We start from the raw sequence: 17,180 nt of genomic DNA, 5'->3' as shown, positions 1-17,180 counted from the left end.
TTCCGTACTGATCGGCACTGTCTCTTTTTTTTGTATATATGATACTATTTTGAGATTTTGGTATAACTGTTGTTATATTTTTATTATACTATTTTGATAAAAAAAGAAAAGCATCATACTTGTTCTTGGATTTTGTGTTATATATAGCATGGTTTCTGATCGTTTTTTATCTCTACCCATGTTGAATACTAGAAATTTTTATTGATTTTCTAAAGAATATATCAGTCCTACATATCTCGTAGCAGATTGCCACACTACGTGCATCATCAATCGGTCGTATATTTCATTATCTATAAACTGTGGTCCAAACGAAGAAAGCAACAATAGTATAAGCGAGGGCAGAAACGGGATACCATAACACCCTAAAGAATGGCATTGTCTATGATCATCAACCTATATATGGCCAACACACACGCAAATCTCTCCCAACACTACTCCTTTCGTTCTAACCCTCCACACAATCCAATCCCATCCACAATCCATAAAACAAAAGGCATCATTGATGCTTACTTAAACCGCACCACACCCAACGCAACGCAACCGATGACACACTATCTATAAACCCCAGCAAGCAAAAGCAAACCGCACCCACACGGCGAAGACAAGCACACGGCACGCGGCCTCACGCCGTCGCCTTCTCCGCTCCGCTGCCGTCCAGGTCCATTTAGCGAGGCGGGCGGAAAGGGAGGGAGGGGGGCGAGAGTCGAGCGGAAGCCCCGACCCGACCCGACCCGACCCGGAAGAAGAGCAGAGAGAGTGAGGGAGAGACGGGGCGCGGCGAGGAGGCCGGCGGCGGCGCGCGCTCGCGGCGCCGGCGGCCAGGCGATGGGGGAGGTGGCCGCGCTGCGCCAGCTCGTCGGCCAGGTCCAGGAGCTCTGGGACCTCTACGGCGCCAACGCCCACCCCGTCCCCAGGCAAGGCGAACGAACCAAAAGCCTCCTCTCCCCCTCTTCCTCTCGCACCGCCCCTTTTGGTTACTCCGCTCCCACCTCGCGCTCTCGTCCGCGTCCTCCCCGCCCCCCGCCTCGTGCGGATCTACTCGCCCCGCTGCGGCGGGGGTTTGCAATCGCATCGCGAATTTGCTGGCTTCGCTACCTTTTTGTTTGTTTGTCGGTTCGTGTTGATTCACTTACCCAAGCAGATTAGGTCGCGCAGATCCTTGGCATGCTTCTCTGAGCGACACAGGGATTTCCGTTCACGATCCACTGTCTCCGTCTCCGCGAATTGGTCTCACTTGTGTCCCTCCTACATCGCTAGATTTGGCCGTAGCGGCAGGGTTGAACGGAGAAGCAGGGCGTGCGCCGTAGAAATGGAACAATCCCGTGCCCCCCTCCCTTTAGTTTTACATTTTGCTGACTTTGCTGTTGCTGGTTTATGTGCCCCATGCCATGGTCACAGGTTTTGGCATTGCTGCATGCATAGGACAAGATTATTTACGCAACCCCATGGAATTCAGCCCGGGAAAGTCTTCCACCCTAGGTTAGTTTAGCGTACGTGACAGTGGATGATAATCTTAACATATCCCGGTCAGTTTGACTTTGGGGCCGCGCCGTGGAGCTTTGTTGGCGGGCGAGGGGACCAAAGCAAAGGGGGACGAGGAAATCAACTTACCTCACGACTCACGTGCTTTACTAGTTTTTAATGGAGGCAGACTTGGTAAACATGCTCCCGGGGCTTAGCTGGGCATGCGGTGGAAACACGAGATGCCATTCTAATATGTAATGTGCCCAGCTGGGCATGCGGTGGAAACATGAGATGCCATTCTAATATGTAATATGCCCTTCCTGCGGCTGCGACTAATTCTAGCACTTAGTCACTATTGTTGCTTCGCTAAACGTTGTGCTTGCAATTCTTTTCTTTTCTAGAATTTCCGGGTTTGTTCTATGGAAAGTTATGTGTCATCCTGTAGCATGTAAATCGAGTTTTGGCAATAAGCAGCACATGCTCCCTTGGAGTTCCAGGTTTTGGTTCAATGCCTGCTTAGATCATGAGGGCGTGTTTGCTTGAACGCCCCTTCCAGGCAAGTGGACGCCTAGGCGTCGATCCGAACCCATTCGGACGCCTGGGAAAGCTTCTCGCGTCTTGCATGGATGTAATCCAAACAGGCCCTCACTGCATTGCCTGTCAGACCATAAGGAATATCCTCTCAGCTTCAATTTACCTCACATTCACATAGAATCCAGTCATTTGAGCTTCTTTTTCCCTTCAGAAGAATATAATAGATTATCCTCTGTGTACCTACTCTAATCTGCTGAGAAACATATGATTGGCATTGTTACTGATATATAAATCGCTTGGTTGACCAGGGCACCTCTGATTGGCCTGGCAAATAATATAAATATCATATCTAGGCTTTAGAGAGGGTCGATGAATGTTGATGCGAAAATGGATGACAAGGTTGATACTTGTGCATTACAGAAAGCCAACTAGTTGAGAAATTCTTATTTCCCATTGGACAAGCCAGATAAAACAGTTACAAAGTACCCTTTTTTGAGTGTAAGTATGTAGCTCCATGTGCAACTATGTGACTGAATCGTGCATTCAGTCAAGTGATTCTGTGAAATTGTTGATATGCCGCTTTCATACTTCTGTATGCATTTTTGTCCAAAACAATGCTTCAATGGTAAACAACTAAACTGGGGGTTATAGATTGTATTATGCCTTTTCTTTTGCAGTAAAAAAATCTTGTCGGTACCCTCCAGACTAGTTTTCCCTTGAATAAGATGGACTAACTGGGTTTATGAATATCTTACAGGTGGTATTTACTTGACTTCGAACATGGTTCAATCAAGGATGATTATTGTGGGGGAAGGTCTGGATACAACTCAGAATTACTGAAGATCATGGAAACTAACCAATCTCCCCTTCGGAAGCGACCACGGAGAGATCGAAACCGTGAAAAGGCACCTTCCTCAAACAAAACTGAAGTAATGCAACAAGAGATCTGGAGAGATTTCCCCGAAGATCTTTTTGAAACTGTCATTGCAAGGCTTCCAGTTGCTGCAATTTTTCGATTCCGCACTGTCTGCCAAAAGTGGTCCTCTCTTTTGGGCTCAGACAGTTTCTCTCATCAGTACTCTGAAGCTCCACGTGAACTGCCATGGTTCTATACAATCACCCATGAGAATGCAAACAACAATGTTGCAATGTATGATCCTTTGCTGAAGAAATGGCACCACTCATCTGTTCCTCTCACTCCTACAAAGATAGTTATTCCAGTGGCATCCGTGGGTGGTCTTGTATGTTTATTGGATCTGAGCCACAGGAATTTCTACATTTGCAACCCTCTTATGCAATCACTCAAGGAGATCCCACCAAGATCAGTCCAGGGATGGTCAAGAGTCGCTGTAGGGATGGTGTTGAATGGAAGAAGTTCTAGTGATGGCTACAAAGTAATGTGGTTAGGAAATGATGGGACTTATGAAGTCTATGACTCTACAAAGAACATGTGGTCTTGCCCTGGAACTTTTCCTCCGGGCATCAAACTTCCACTTGCTCTAAATTTCAGGTCACAGCCTGTGGCGGTTGGCAGCACGGTATACTTCATGTGCGCAGAACCAGATGGTGTTTTGTCATGTGATGTAAGCACCGGGATTTGGAGGCAATTTGCCATCCCACTGCCACTGCATCTGACTGACCACACACTTGCCGAGTTCCAGGGAAGGGTTATGCTAGTGGGTCTGCTGTGCAAAAATGCAGCGACCTGTGTCTGCATATGGGAGTTGCAGAAGATGACTCTCCTCTGGAAGGAGGTGGACAGAATGCCAAATATCTGGTGCTTAGAGTTCTACGGTAAGCACATGAAGATGACATGCCTGGGCAACAGTGGTTTGCTCATGCTCTCCTTGAAGGCGAAGCGTATGAACCGCCTTGTTACATACAACCTTTTGAAAAGGGAGTGGCAGAAGGTTCCTGACTGCATGCTACCATGCAGCCGCAAAAAGCAATGGATAGCATGTGGCACAGCATTTGATCCGGTCCCCTGCGCCTTGGCCTGACATGGAATTTACCTTCTTTGGCCGAGCAGAGCGCGTTAATATTTTAATCATTTCATATCATTGGCCTATCTTTAGATAATATTTCTATGTTGTTGTGATAAGTTCTGCAAAACCGCATCACTGTGGTTTGTTTTGTATCACGCTGAAGCAATCGAACCGTTTCCTTTTATTACCTGCTGCTACTTGGGTCAGTGCTACATCAATTGGGCAAGCCGACCTGAATATGTTTCATGGAAGTAAAAAATGGAACGCCAGGTATCTGTATGTTGGTTTTGATATGTTTAGTCTGTGTCCCGTTAAGCTTGTAATATTCTGAACTTGCAGTTACCTGCCCAGAAGGCCAGAACTGAGTTTATTATACAATAAAGACCGAGATGTTAATGTTTTGATTCTGGTGCATAGAGATGTAGTGGTGCTTGTTATTACCACGAAAAATATCCGTCTTCTGTTTCAGGCTGCCTACTATTTGTGTGTTGCCTGAAGCTGTTTTGATGCCTGAATTGTTTGCTGCGACTTCCTATGATTCCAGTCATTCTGAAATCTACATTCTACACTAGCTCCCGTGTCAGAAGTTTAGGTTTCTTATGTACAGTATCTTATATGTAATGTAGATGCAGGGATATTTAGAGAAGCTTCTTGATCCTCGTATCTTATCGTGTTCTGAAATCTCGCGCTGCAAACGATGTAAAAAATAAATCTCACAACAACAACAACAAAGCCTTTAAATCCCAAACAAGTTAGGGTAAGCTAGAGTTGAAACCCAGCAGAAACCATCAAGGTTCAGGCACGTGAATAACTGTTTTTCAAGCACTCCTATCTAAGGCTAAGTCTTTAGGTATATTCCATCATTTCAAGTCTCTTTTTATTGTCTTTACCCAAGTCAACTTCGGTCTTACTCTGTCTCTCTTCCCGTTACTATCCTGGCTTAGGATTTCACTATGCACTGGTGCCTCTGAAGGTCTCCGTTGGACATGTCTAAACCATCTCAACCAGTGTTGGACAAACTTTTCTTCAATTAGTGTAAAAAAAAGGGAGTGGCTATCACGAAGAAAAACAGATATCATCAGACATCTTAGAACACAATACAAGCATAAAATCAGACATCTTAAGACACAATACGGCACACAGAAAAGGCACCCTCAGCAAAGACGTTGGAGCTTAGATAGATGGTTCAAATATCTCATAGAAGGCAACCTCAAGTAGTCAAGTGCCTTGCAGTTTCCATCACTAACGCACGCTAAACATGGTGGTTACATACTTACATCTCTTCTCTCCGCCTTTCGCCTTTCAAAATCGATAGTTCGATGCACAACCTTGGGGTTAAATTGTTTTGGGTTTTAGTACAACACAAGCATGCTCTACCCTGAGTTGCTATGTCTCACAGACACAAGGTCTGATGAATTACTGTCATTAAGGAGCAGGAGCCGTAAGGCTGTTGCTACAAATATAGCTTCGAACGTTCCAGACTAGCAGGGATGCCAAGGCAATAGAGAACTTGCATGTTGCATCTCTCCAGCATTATACTACCAACACGTTCAGGTCAGTATTGAGCATGGAAGGTCTCTCATCAGCACAGTTACCATGAGCAATCATCATATTAATTTATTTATGAGACCTCAGCAGCAAAATTTAAATCCATCAACCATCCAGAAAGTAAAGTACTTCAATACAATCCGAGTCCAAAAAACCTAGTGCCCTGATCTCTTGGCTGATAAACCATGACTGAAAGTACCATTGGCTGATTTGTCGTGAGAGAAAAATACTGTTCGTTGGCTGAAAAAATACGGCTTATAAGCCAAACGAACAGGACGCTAAATTAAACTCAACATGGTTTCTAACCCTGTGATACCCATTTTCAGAACAGCCATTCCCAGCCTCTGGTTCATTCTTTTTTTCCATAAAAAGAGTAAATGCCTCACTCATCATCGGCACGCCTTTTCTTCTTTTTCTTCTTATCTTTCTTAGCAGACCCTTCGGTTTGCATTGCAACATCCTCACCATCCACGTCAGATGTCTGTTTCTTTTTCTTCTTCTCACCTTCAGAGGCAGCCACAGCAGGCTCCTCGGCCTCCTTGGACTTCTTTTTCTTCTCACCATCAGCTTCAACAGCAGGAGTCTCCTTGGTTTCCTTGGACTTCTTTTTCTTCTTCTTCTTCCGATCCTCCTGGTCACCATCCTCCTGGATTGCCTCCTCTTCAGGTTCTGCTGATGGTGCAGTTTCCGCCTCATGATGTTTCCTCTTCTTTGAAGCCAATTCTGACTTCTTTGGCGTTTCTTCAGTGGATTGTCCAAGCACCAGATCAGCTGCAGGGTTGTATGTCTAAAACAAAAGCAAAGCATCAAGTCAAAACACGTTCCTTCGCGCAGTACATTTAGAGCAAAATAAAAGGAGCATTTGCCTAATGATACTTTATCAAAACAAATGGGGACCTTTTACAGTAACTAGTTAAAAGTTAAAACAATCCAATACTAGAACAGCACAAGGTTCTGGAGAATATATTTCTTAAGTGTTGGTCAAGCTTTCAGCCCAACTGTTCAAGATTTTTTTTTCCCATGGAGAGCAACATTAACACAGCTTACCTTAGCAGGAGTCGTCAAAGCCCCAGCACCCTTCTTCCTGTCCTTTTCATACACTTCTATCTTGGGCTTTCCTTTTGTGGAACCAGCAGATTTCCCAAGTTCTTTATGTTCAAGAACTTGAAGCCGTGTCTCAAGCTGTTCAATTGTAGCGTGTCACAAGGCCATGTATATCATACAAACTATGAAAAGCAAAATTATTTCTACAGTTCATATACCTTGAGTCGACTCTCAGTGCCAATAGAGTTGTCCTCGCCATCACCAAGGGCATCATATCTGATGGCAAGAGCAGTTTTTGCAGCAAGAGAACGAGATATTTTTCCCTTGTGCTTTTGAGAAGCCTTACCAATTAAGGATGCATGGTAAATGAGCCCATACTTAGGCGTAGAGTGCTTTGTCTTTAGAGCTCTGAATAAAGCCTGTAGAGAAACACAATCTTTATTTCTTACTGGAGAAAGCAAATTCTAGCAGACAGCATAAGCAAATAAAGTTAACACATGCCATCAATTGATATCACTACAACATTATTAGTGAACAAACAATTAAAAAAAGAAGACACGGACAAGAAATTCACATGATTTGCAAGATGTTAGACGATTTTAGCAGACAACATAAGCAAATAATGTTTACATATGCCATACTAAGCATTGATGCACATAAGGTTCAGATACACACAAAAAAGAGAGCTAGAAATTAAAACAATGTTCCAGAACCATTCATAAGCAGTAAACAAACCTTCTCTGCACCAAGTATCTGAATCGTGCTACCAGGTTGCTTGGCCAAATTTAGCAAACTTCCACCATGCGCAATAAGGCGAGCACCAACTAATTCACCCACCAGTGCTGTCAGATTTGGCGCGATAGTGTTCATCCTGCTTCTTAAATACTCATACAACTGGGCTCTGTACTCAGAAAGGGCCAACACTTGATCACATAGCTCTCTGATATTTAACAAGTCAAGGTCACTAACTTCTGTTCCCATGGATATTACTGCAGCCTCCTTTAGCTGTGTTTCTAGCTCTTCATCTGACAATATCTGAAAACAACAGAGCTTCTTACTAAACAGTTTCCTTAATAAGCATGGTCGCATGGAGATCATATTTGGATGTCAATAATTACCTCAGAGAAGTCAAGGTTGACTGCATTAGCTCTGTTGCCCATCGTCTTCACAACTTTAGCATACTGTATATTATCTGTAACTATTTTGGTGAGCTCTGGAAAGTGCCAACCATACCATTCACGAACTCTCATGGCATAAGTGTTAAGCTCCTTGTCAAGATCATCCAATAAGCCAATGGCCTGAATAATCATGGTATCAACCTGTGGAACAGAAACAATAAAAAATCACTTAAACAGGTCAAAATGGATTCTTTAATAACAAAGATCAAGAAGAATCTTCAATTATCAAAACTTGCAAGATGTTACATATTATGAGAATCGCAAATGTAAGCTAGATAACAAAGCAACACCAAAGGGCAATCAAAGGATAAAAATGCACGAGTACAATATGGAAAATGATAAATAATTCATGCCAAGCACAAATGCTGACAGAATAAAAGCCAGAAACAGAGCACATAACAGCATGATAAATAAGATGGCCAGTAGCACCAATATAAGACCCACCTTCTCAGGACTGAACTTCAGCTTATATCTAGACAAGCTGTGTGACAATCCCAAGCTCATTGGACCAAGGTCTTGTGCACCCAACCCAGTTATAAGCTCAGTGAGCTGATTTCTCAGCCCTCTCATCAGTTCCATCACAGCACTATTGTGAAGGCAGTCAATTTTCTGCAATAGCGCAATAAAAATGTTAAGAAGGGCTCATCATCATTCTACAAAAAAGTAACAAATTGACAAACACTACCGACCAGCTTTTCTTTGATAGCATTTCCAAGCTTGGAATCAGCAACAGCTAACGTTTCACCCTCACAATGTTTCTGCAAGAACTTGCGCAGACCCTTGCTAGGCTTGCTATCAATAATCAGGGTTGCTGCAGATAGGGCGTCAGAAGTGTTCTCAAACTTGTTGAAAGCCTTCAGCTCAACCACCTACATGAAAGTTGACTATATTAGTCAGAACAGAAAACTAAGGTACAGAAGCAAAAAATATAATATAACTAGGACGAGTCATCAAGTTTTATTTTCTTTTTTTTCTCTATATTTTGCATTTCATTGGATTCTTATTTCTTATTTTGCATTTGAACGAAACCAGCAAGTCTGTTGGAGGTCACAGTATGCATGATTTCCAAATGCCTTCATCCATTATTTGCATACAACTAGCATCAGCATGAAATAGCAGCACAAATCTCTAGGCACTTGGCTTGAAAGGTGAAATATTTGAAATAGCTTTCAGAAAACGCATTCTGAAACATGTTCAGCTGAGCTACCCTAAGTCAAGTAAAGTTCATATCCTACCGGATAAATCAAGTGTTCCACCGAAGTAAAAGAATCAAATTGATACCATTTGCTCAAAAAGAGACACAGAATGTCATAACGAGACAGTGTTCCACCGAAATCACAAACCTTTCTCGCTGAGTCCGACGTCGTGAACTCCTTCCACAGATCCTGCAAACAGAGACATAGCACTGATACTTCAATAAACAAGCACGGAACAGACCAAATTGAACAAACCCAATCAAAACCAGGCTTAGCAATCCGAAGCGGCGGTCACTGACCTCGACCTTGTCGAGCTTCCCCTCGTCGAGCACCTTGAATAGGGCGAAACCCGCGGGGGTTTCGAAGAGCACCAACATCTCCTCCCAGAACCAGTCGCCCAATTAACTCAGCAAGAAAACAAATATCACCTCCCTTAGGCGACACGTGTGTCCTACGCAGCACGGCGCTTAGGCTCGTCGCCGACTGCCGGAAAGCGGGGCCGCTCGCTCCTCCCGCTGCTGCGCCTGCGGCTCGGCGTTGCGCGAGTGGGGAGGCGGCGCGGCGCGAAGCGGTCTGGCGTTGGGAAGGGGTTTAGGGCACCGGGGTGGCAGGTTACTGCCGTTCCGGCTGCCGCTTGTTGGGCTGGCTGGGCCGTATCGTATCGGCCCACAAACTCAAAAGGCCGTGGGATAGCATGTGGGACAGCATTTGATCCGGTCCCCTGTGACTTGGCCTAACATGGAAAATTTACCTTCTTTGGCCGAGCACGTTAATATTTTACTCATTTCAAGTATCATTGATCAGATGAATATGTTGCCTGAACCGTTTCCTGTGACTTCGTATAATTTCAGGCATTCTGAAAATTACAGAAGCTCCCGTGTCAAAGTCTAGGTTTCTTATGTACAATGGTTTTTCTTGTGCTAAAAGCCTTAAATCCACTTCTCTGTGTTTGCTAATTCTTTTCTGGTTCCATCTTGCAGTCACCAATTGTTGAGCATTCTCCGAAGGTTACAATTAAAGTAGATGGGCTGCTACATCCACACCCTGCCAAGCAGGTTGGAGAAGCTGCAGGGAAGGTTAAGAACAGAACACCGCGCCATTTTTATTAGATGCACCAGTATTCCTGCTCGGAGGCAATGAGTAGCAACTAGCAAGTCCAAGCCGTCAACACACTGGGGTAAAGCGAGCTCACAATAAGGTCATGGCAGAGCATCCAAGGAGTCCTTGTCGGCGTCCCCATAGTCCAAGCAATGCTCTTGTGGAACTTCCAAGTGTTGCAACGAGTAAAGTGCACCAGCGGTCTCTAAACTTGTATCGTTGTGTCATCCCGGTCCCTAAACGACTCGCAAATCGACCTGTTTATGTCCTCAAACTTGTTCATCTGTGTCATCTCGGTCCTTAAACTTATTCGGCTGTGTCATCCCAGTCCCTAAACTTGCAAATCACCCATTTAGGTCCTCAAACTTGTTCAGTTGTGTCATCCTGGTCTCTAAACTTGGTTTTGAGTCTCATCTGGGTCATCTAAAAACTTTATATTAAAAAATAATTCATAACTTTTTCATATGAACTCGAATGAAAACAAACTTTATATTAAAATTATAGCCCTCGACGCGATCTACGACTTTGTAGTTGAAAAGTTTTTGAATTAAAACTGTTTAGGGTCCCAAAATATTATTGTGTGTTTATAGATTTTGAAATTTAAAATTTAAAATTATATTTTGGGACACTAAATGACTTCAAACAAAAAACTTTCAACTATAAAGTTGTAGATCGTATCGAGAACTATAACTTTCATATAGACCATATCAATATCCAAGATTGTTTGATAATTTTAAATTTTAAAATTCAAAATCTATAAACATACAATAATATTTCATGACCCTAAACAGTTTTAATTCAAAAACTTTTCAACTACAAAGTCGTAGATCGCGTCGAGGGCTACAATTTTGATATAAAATTTGTGTTCATTCGAGTTCATATGAAAAAGTTATCAATTATTTTTTGATATAAAATTTTTAAATCACCCTGTTTTGACCTAAATGAGACTCAAAACCAAGTTAGGGACCGGGATGATACAACTGAACAAGTTTGAGGACCTAAACGGGTGATTTGCAAGTTTAGGAACTGGGATGACACAACCAAACAAGTTTATGAACCGAGATGACACAGATGAACAAGTTTGAGGACCTAAACGGTCGATTTACGAGTTTATGGACCGGGATGACACAACAGGTACAAGTTTAGGGACCGCTGATGCACTTTACTCTGTTCCAATTGTTACTCCAAGTCACCTGGAAGATCTTCAGAGAAAAACAAGCAATTCACGAGCAAAATCTGCTCCACCTAGGGCTTTAGCAACCAAGGAAGACAGCAGTGCTTGCTCCAGTTCTACGATTGGTTATGCTGAAAATACCAACCAGTCTGAACCGTCTGAACCTGACTCACCAACCTATTTGGTCCCATCCTGCAAATGTTTGATACCTGACACTATCATACAAAAGCTTGACATAAAAAGTACAGCAAGTTCAGAGGTCAACACAACCAATTGTGAGAAGAAAATTACTACTAATGGTGATATTAGTCTAAGCGCAGCCATGGTGCAATCTTCTGATATACCGAACAAGAGTTTATTTGCAAGGATGGAATGCCCCCTCCCAGTCAAGTGGGTCAGTGCAGTGACACAGTTACTGTACCAAATGATGAAGACAAATTCACAGTGTGTCAAGGGCGGTATTGCCCAAGGTAGCTGGACCTCGACTACGCAACTCGTAGTCACGATCCGTCGTCGCCGGCAGGGTTATACCCCCACGCCGTCGCCGCCTTCGTCAACTGGGTTATGCCCCCGAGTTGCCGGCTTAGGAAGACAAAGGGAGGGGATAAGCTGATAATACTTGATTGATTCATTGAGTGTGCGATTACAATCTTATATGGCCAAAGGCCTAACCAAAAGGAGTAACAATCTCCTCAATCTAAGGAACTAATAACAGAAGGCTATCCTACTTTCTTGCCTAGCCACTCGCGGTGCTTGCGCCCTGCGCGTCCTCCTGCGTAGGGGCCATTCGCTCCAGGGCGCGGCGCACGTCACGGGCGCAACGCCGTCTCACGTACGTGCGCCCGACCATGACATTCTCCCTCTCCGTCGAGAGTCAGCTCGTCCTCGAGCTGGAAGGAGGGAAACCTGGTGCGGAACGTGTCCGTGTCCTCCCACGTAGACGATGCTGCTGAACAATCTTTCCACTTGATGAGCCACCTGCGGAACGCCGCGGGCTAAACGGTAGCGCACCGGGCGCTCAGGCTCCGCTCGATGGCGCCATGGCGAAGCGACGGCAGCGATGGCGTCTCAGCTGGTGGTGCGCCTTGGAACTTCTTGAGTAGGCTCACGTGGAAAACATCATGGATGCGAGCGGCCCGCCGGAAGAGCGAGACGGACGGCAACGTCATTGATGAGTTCAACGACGCGGTACGGCCCGACGAAGCGGGCCTTGAGCTTGCCGCCCGGAGCTTGAGGCAGCGAAGACGCCGAGCGTTGCCGGAGACGAAGTAGTGCCCAATCACCGACCTGGTAGCTGACGGGGGCGGTGGTTCCGGTCGTAGTACATCTTCTGCGTGGGCCTGCGCCTGCTCCAGACGGTAGCGAACATCGGCCAAGAACTCGTCACGCTCTTCCATCGTCTTGGCGACGGCTTGCACCTTGGTGTCGCCCGGCTCGTATGAGCGGATCGAGGGCGGTCACGCCCGTACAACCACATGGAAAGGAGTGTCCCACAGGGAGGACTGGTACGCCGTGTTGAAGAGGGTACTCCGCCCATGGCAGCCACCGAAACTCATTGTCGACGGCCGATCCCTATCACCCCTATCAAACACCGCAGGTACATGACGATGACCACGGGTTGGACCGACTCGGACCTGCCCATCTGACTGGGGAATGGAAACGCCGTCCGTGTCGTCATCTGTACTTGGTGGCCCATTCAGTCGCATGAGCTCTTGCCAAAAGGCCGACGTGAAGAGACCCGTTGTCCCTGTCAGAGACGATGACTGGGGGAACAACCGTGTGTAGGCGAACTAGTGTCGGCGAATGAAGAAGCGTGAGGCGACGATTCAGCAGGAATAACGGATGCGCCAAGGGTATGAAGTGGCAGTACTTGCTGAATCGATCCACCACGGTGAGAATCACCGACTTGCCGCGGACGCGCGGGAGGGCTTCCACAAAATCAAGCGCGATGTCCGTCCAGACCCCTTGTGGCACTGGCAGAGGAAGGAGCAGGCCTGCTGGCTGAAGGTGCTCGGATTTGTACTGTTGGCACACCGTGCACGTGCGCACCATGTCCTGCACCCTTTTCTTCATGTTTGGGAAGTGGAAATCGCGGCGTAGGCGGTGCAAGGTGCGCTGGACGCCCTCGTGGCCGTCCTCATGGATCGCCCCCATGATTTCTTGGAGAAGTGGGGAGTCGGGTGGGACGTACAGCCTGCCGCCGAAGTGGACCATGCCGTCGATGATCGTCCAAGGCGCCTGGCGAGTCCCTGCGGTGATCGCAGCATGGAGGGCGACGAGGGCCGGGTCGTCGAGGTGTGCTTGACGCAGGCGGTCGATGAAGTCGAAGCGGGGAGCCGAAAGGGCGAGCAGTGCCCCGTCCTCCGTGTCTCGTCTGGACAGTGCGTCCGCCACGGCGTTCGCAGCGCCGGGCTTGTACTCGACGGAGAAGTCTAACCCAAGCAGCTTGCCAACCCAATGGTGTTGTGGAATGGTGGCAAGGCGCTGGTCCAGCAGGTACTTGAGACTGTAGTGGTCCGTCTTGACGCTGAAACGGCGTCCCCAGAGATATGGGCGCCAATGCCGGACCGCCTGGACCAACCCGATCAGCTCGCGCTCGTAGGCAGCAAGAGCGCGGTGTCGCGGCACCACCGGCCGACTGAAGAAGGCGATCGGGTGCCCTTCTTGGAGAAGCACCGCCCCGAAGCCGTGAGACGACGCGTCACACTCGACCACGAACGTCTTGGCGAAGTCGGGCATGGCCAAAACCGGGGCTGCGGTCACGACGGTCTTGAGGTTCTCGAACGCCGCAGCGGCCTCCGTGCTCCATGAAAAGCCCTCCTTCTTGAGCAGGCTGGTGAGTGGTGCCGCCATGGCGCCATAGTTGTGGATGAACTTGCGGTAGTAACCCGCCAAGCCAAGGAAGCCGCGTACCGCCCGCGCCGAGCGTGGCACCGGTCAGTCGTGTATGGCCCGCACCTTGGCCGAAGTCCATGGCCACGCCTGCTGCCGAGATCGTGTGGCCGAGGTAGGTGACCGACGACACCCCGAACTCACACTTGGAGCGCTTGACGAAGAGGACATGGCGGCGGAGCTCACTGAGGACCGCGCGGAGGTGACGGAGGTGGTCGGCCCATGACTTGCTGTAGATCAATATATCGTCAAAGAAAACGAGTACAAAGCGGCGAAGGAAAGAGCGTAGTACATCGTTCATGAGGGCCTGGAATGTTGCCGGGGCGTTGCACAGCCCGAATGGCATCACCAAGAATTCGTAGAGGCCTTCGTGGGTGCGGAACGCCGTCTTGTGGATGTCCTCCGTCCTCATGCGCACCTGATGGTACCCGGAACGTAAGTCGAGCTTTGTGAAGAACCGGGCACCATGGAGCTCATCAAGCAGCTCGTCGACGACGGGGATGGGGTACGCATCCTTCACCGTGATGGCGTTCAGCTCGCGGTAGTCGACGCAGAACCGCCATGATCCATCCGGCTTCTTGACGAGGAGGACCGGGGATGAGAAGGCGGAGTCGCTGCGCCAGATGATGCCTTGGCCGATCATAGCGTCGCACTGCTTCTCCAACTCGTCCTTGTGCGCAGCCGGGTAGCGGTACGGTCGGACCGCCACGGGGGTCGCATCAGGCTTGAGGATGATGCGGTGGGTGCGGCCCCGCTCCGGTGGCAGACCACTCGGCGCGGCGAAGACGTCCGGGAAATCGGCCAGGAGTGCGTTGAGGAGGGGTTCCACGGGCTCAGTAGCGTGGAGGCGGGCGGGAGTCTTGGGAGCGGTGCCGTGCCAACAGACAGGCCTGCCCGCATGCTGGAACGCCATGGTGCCAGCCGCCAGGTTCCACGTGATGTCCCCCAAGGGCGCCATCCAGTTGGTGCCCAACACCACGTCATAGCCTGCAAGGGGCATAATAAAAAGATCGACCTGAAACTCCAGGCCATCGATGAGCACTGATGTGCGGCGGAGCACCCTGGGGCAGGCGATGCGCTCGCCGTTCGCCAAGGTCGCCGTCAGCCCAGGGCGCGGTTCGATGGTGAGGCCAGTGCGGCGGGCGGCATCCTCCCCAATGAAGCTGTGCGTGGAGCCGGTGTCGATGAGCGCGGTGAACTCCGCTGCGCCGACTTGCACCCGGAGTTGGATCGTGTTGCTGCCAGGAACGCCAGCGACCGCGTGCAGGGAGAACACCGGAGCTTCCTCGTCTGCACCACCCTCTGCCAGCTCCACGCCGTCGATGTAGAAGATGCGACGGCACACGCGGTTGTGGCCCCTCGAGTACGGCTCGTTGCAGTTGTAGCATGAGGCCCAATCGGCGCCGTTCCGCTTGTTCCTCGGTCGAGAGCCGCCGCGGTGGATTGGCAGCGCCCCCTCTGGTGTGTGGTGGTGGCAGGGCCGGAACGGCGGGCGCCGGGAGCGCAAGTGACGCAGGGGCGGCTGCAGGCGCTTGGCGGGGCGCCGGAGCTGGTAGCAGCGCGCGCGGCGCGGCCCGGGCGGCAGCAGCTGGCGCCCGCTCGAGTTCCATCAGCTCGACCTGGCGGGCGAGACTCATGGCCGCCGCGAGTGTCTCCGGGTTGTGGATGCGCACAGCGTGGCTCAACGGCGGCAGGAGACCCCCAGTGTAGAGCTGCACGCGTTGGGCTTCCTCCAGGTGGCCGGCGCGGGTAGAAGAGCCCTGGAACCGGTTGGAGTACTCCTCCACGGTCCCCGTGCGCCGACACTCCGCCAACTCGAAAGCGGTGCGGATCGTAGTGGTGGCCCAAACCTTAGATTGAGGAGGTCCTTGAAACGGCCCCACGGTGGCGTGCCCTCGTCCTCTTGCAGCTGGATGAACCAGAGCTGGGCAACGTCCTCCAAATTGTACGACGCCATCCAGACACGTTCCTCCGCCAGGGTGCGTTGTTGCCGGAAATAGGACTCGCACTTGTTGATGAAGAGCAGCGGATCGGACTTGCCGTCGAAACGGGGGAAATCCAGTTTTTGGAACTTCGGGGGTCGATCAAGGTCGCGCGGCCCTCCGCTGCCGCTGCTGTCCGATGAGGAAGCCGACTTGTCCTTGAGCACGGCCATGTCGCTCTTCATGGTGGACATCTCGGTCTTGAAGGCCTGCAGCATCTCGACCACGTCCTTGATGGTGGGCTCAGACATGGCGGATAAAAGAGGAGCGGCTGAGGTGGAGGATTGTGGCGAGGATGGTGGGCTGGATTGATCGGCGGCGGCTGTGGTGGCGCTGGACGACTGGGAAGATGAGGATCGACGGCTTCGTGATACCAGGTTGTCAAGGGCGGTATTGCCCAAGGTAGCTGGACCTCGACTACGCAACTCGTAGTCACGATCCGTCGTCGCCGGCAGGGTTATACCCCCACACCGTCGCCGCACAGTGCAGGAACGGCTTTCATCAGTACCAGATCTTTCCTTCCTTTGTCCCAACAACAGCGATGAACACTGAACCAGGCAGAGGATCCACTCCACCCAGTCATCAGAGAAAACCATCAGGTCCTCATTTAAACCCTCCTCCAGGTTGAGGACATTATACATGTCATAAGCACAGCAGTTTTCCTCTGAGCCTTGTTTGGATGCACATGTATCCACCTTCAATTCACATGTGTTGAAGTGAATTGGAGTGGAACTTAAACTAATTTCCACTCCAATCCACCTCAACACATATGGATTGATGTGCATCCAAACAAGGCCTCAGAGGTACAAAGCTCAAACTGTGTAAAAAATGTATGATTTCAGCTCCTGCAGGACAGCACCAACAATTTTCCAACCAGAGCTTTCTGCAACTAAGATGCCTCTGCAGCTAGCTACTACTAAGTTCCAAGACAAGAACCTGCCCCATCCCTGAAACAACTGATTCGAACCGTCCATACCGTTGCATATTTGGAAAAAAGGACATCAACTACAGGAAAGACATTGCATACTAGGGAGAAAAAAACAATGCCAAATCAACTTTGACAAGCACCAATGAGCAGAAGCATA

At 48.8% G+C, this 17,180-nt stretch overlaps 2 protein-coding genes and 1 pseudogene across 2 annotated transcripts; 2 read left to right on the top strand and 1 right to left on the bottom strand.

Moving 5' to 3' along the window:
* Positions 1–452: 452 nt before the first annotated feature.
* On the top strand, positions 453–4,385 carry LOC136451036 (F-box only protein 6-like). Its single transcript, XM_066451769.1, has 2 exons — positions 453–914; positions 2,756–4,385. The coding sequence occupies exons 1-2, from the start codon at positions 826–828 to the stop codon at positions 3,996–3,998; spliced, it is 1,332 nt and encodes a 443-aa protein (XP_066307866.1). The 5' UTR covers positions 453–825; the 3' UTR covers positions 3,999–4,385.
* A 1,189-nt stretch (positions 4,386–5,574) lies between these two features.
* LOC136453942 (probable nucleolar protein 5-2) lies at positions 5,575–9,524 on the bottom strand. The gene is made up of 9 exons (XM_066454488.1): positions 9,249–9,524; positions 9,097–9,138; positions 8,443–8,622; positions 8,198–8,362; positions 7,694–7,894; positions 7,311–7,610; positions 6,794–6,994; positions 6,579–6,713; positions 5,575–6,318 (listed from the first exon to the last, which is right to left on the bottom strand). Exons 1-9 carry the CDS (start codon positions 9,324–9,326, stop codon positions 5,914–5,916), a joined length of 1,707 nt encoding a protein of 568 aa, XP_066310585.1. The 5' UTR covers positions 9,327–9,524; the 3' UTR covers positions 5,575–5,913.
* Positions 9,525–10,150: 626 nt separating this feature from the next.
* LOC136455537 (serine/threonine-protein kinase Nek5-like) lies at positions 10,151–16,763 on the top strand (annotated as a pseudogene).
* Positions 16,764–17,180: the final 417 nt, after the last annotated feature.

Source organism: Miscanthus floridulus, chromosome 5 (genome assembly GCF_019320115.1).
Source record: "Miscanthus floridulus cultivar M001 chromosome 5, ASM1932011v1, whole genome shotgun sequence".
NCBI classification, from domain to species: Eukaryota; Viridiplantae; Streptophyta; class Magnoliopsida; order Poales; family Poaceae; genus Miscanthus; species Miscanthus floridulus.
This window is presented reverse-complemented; position numbering and strand designations above follow the sequence as displayed.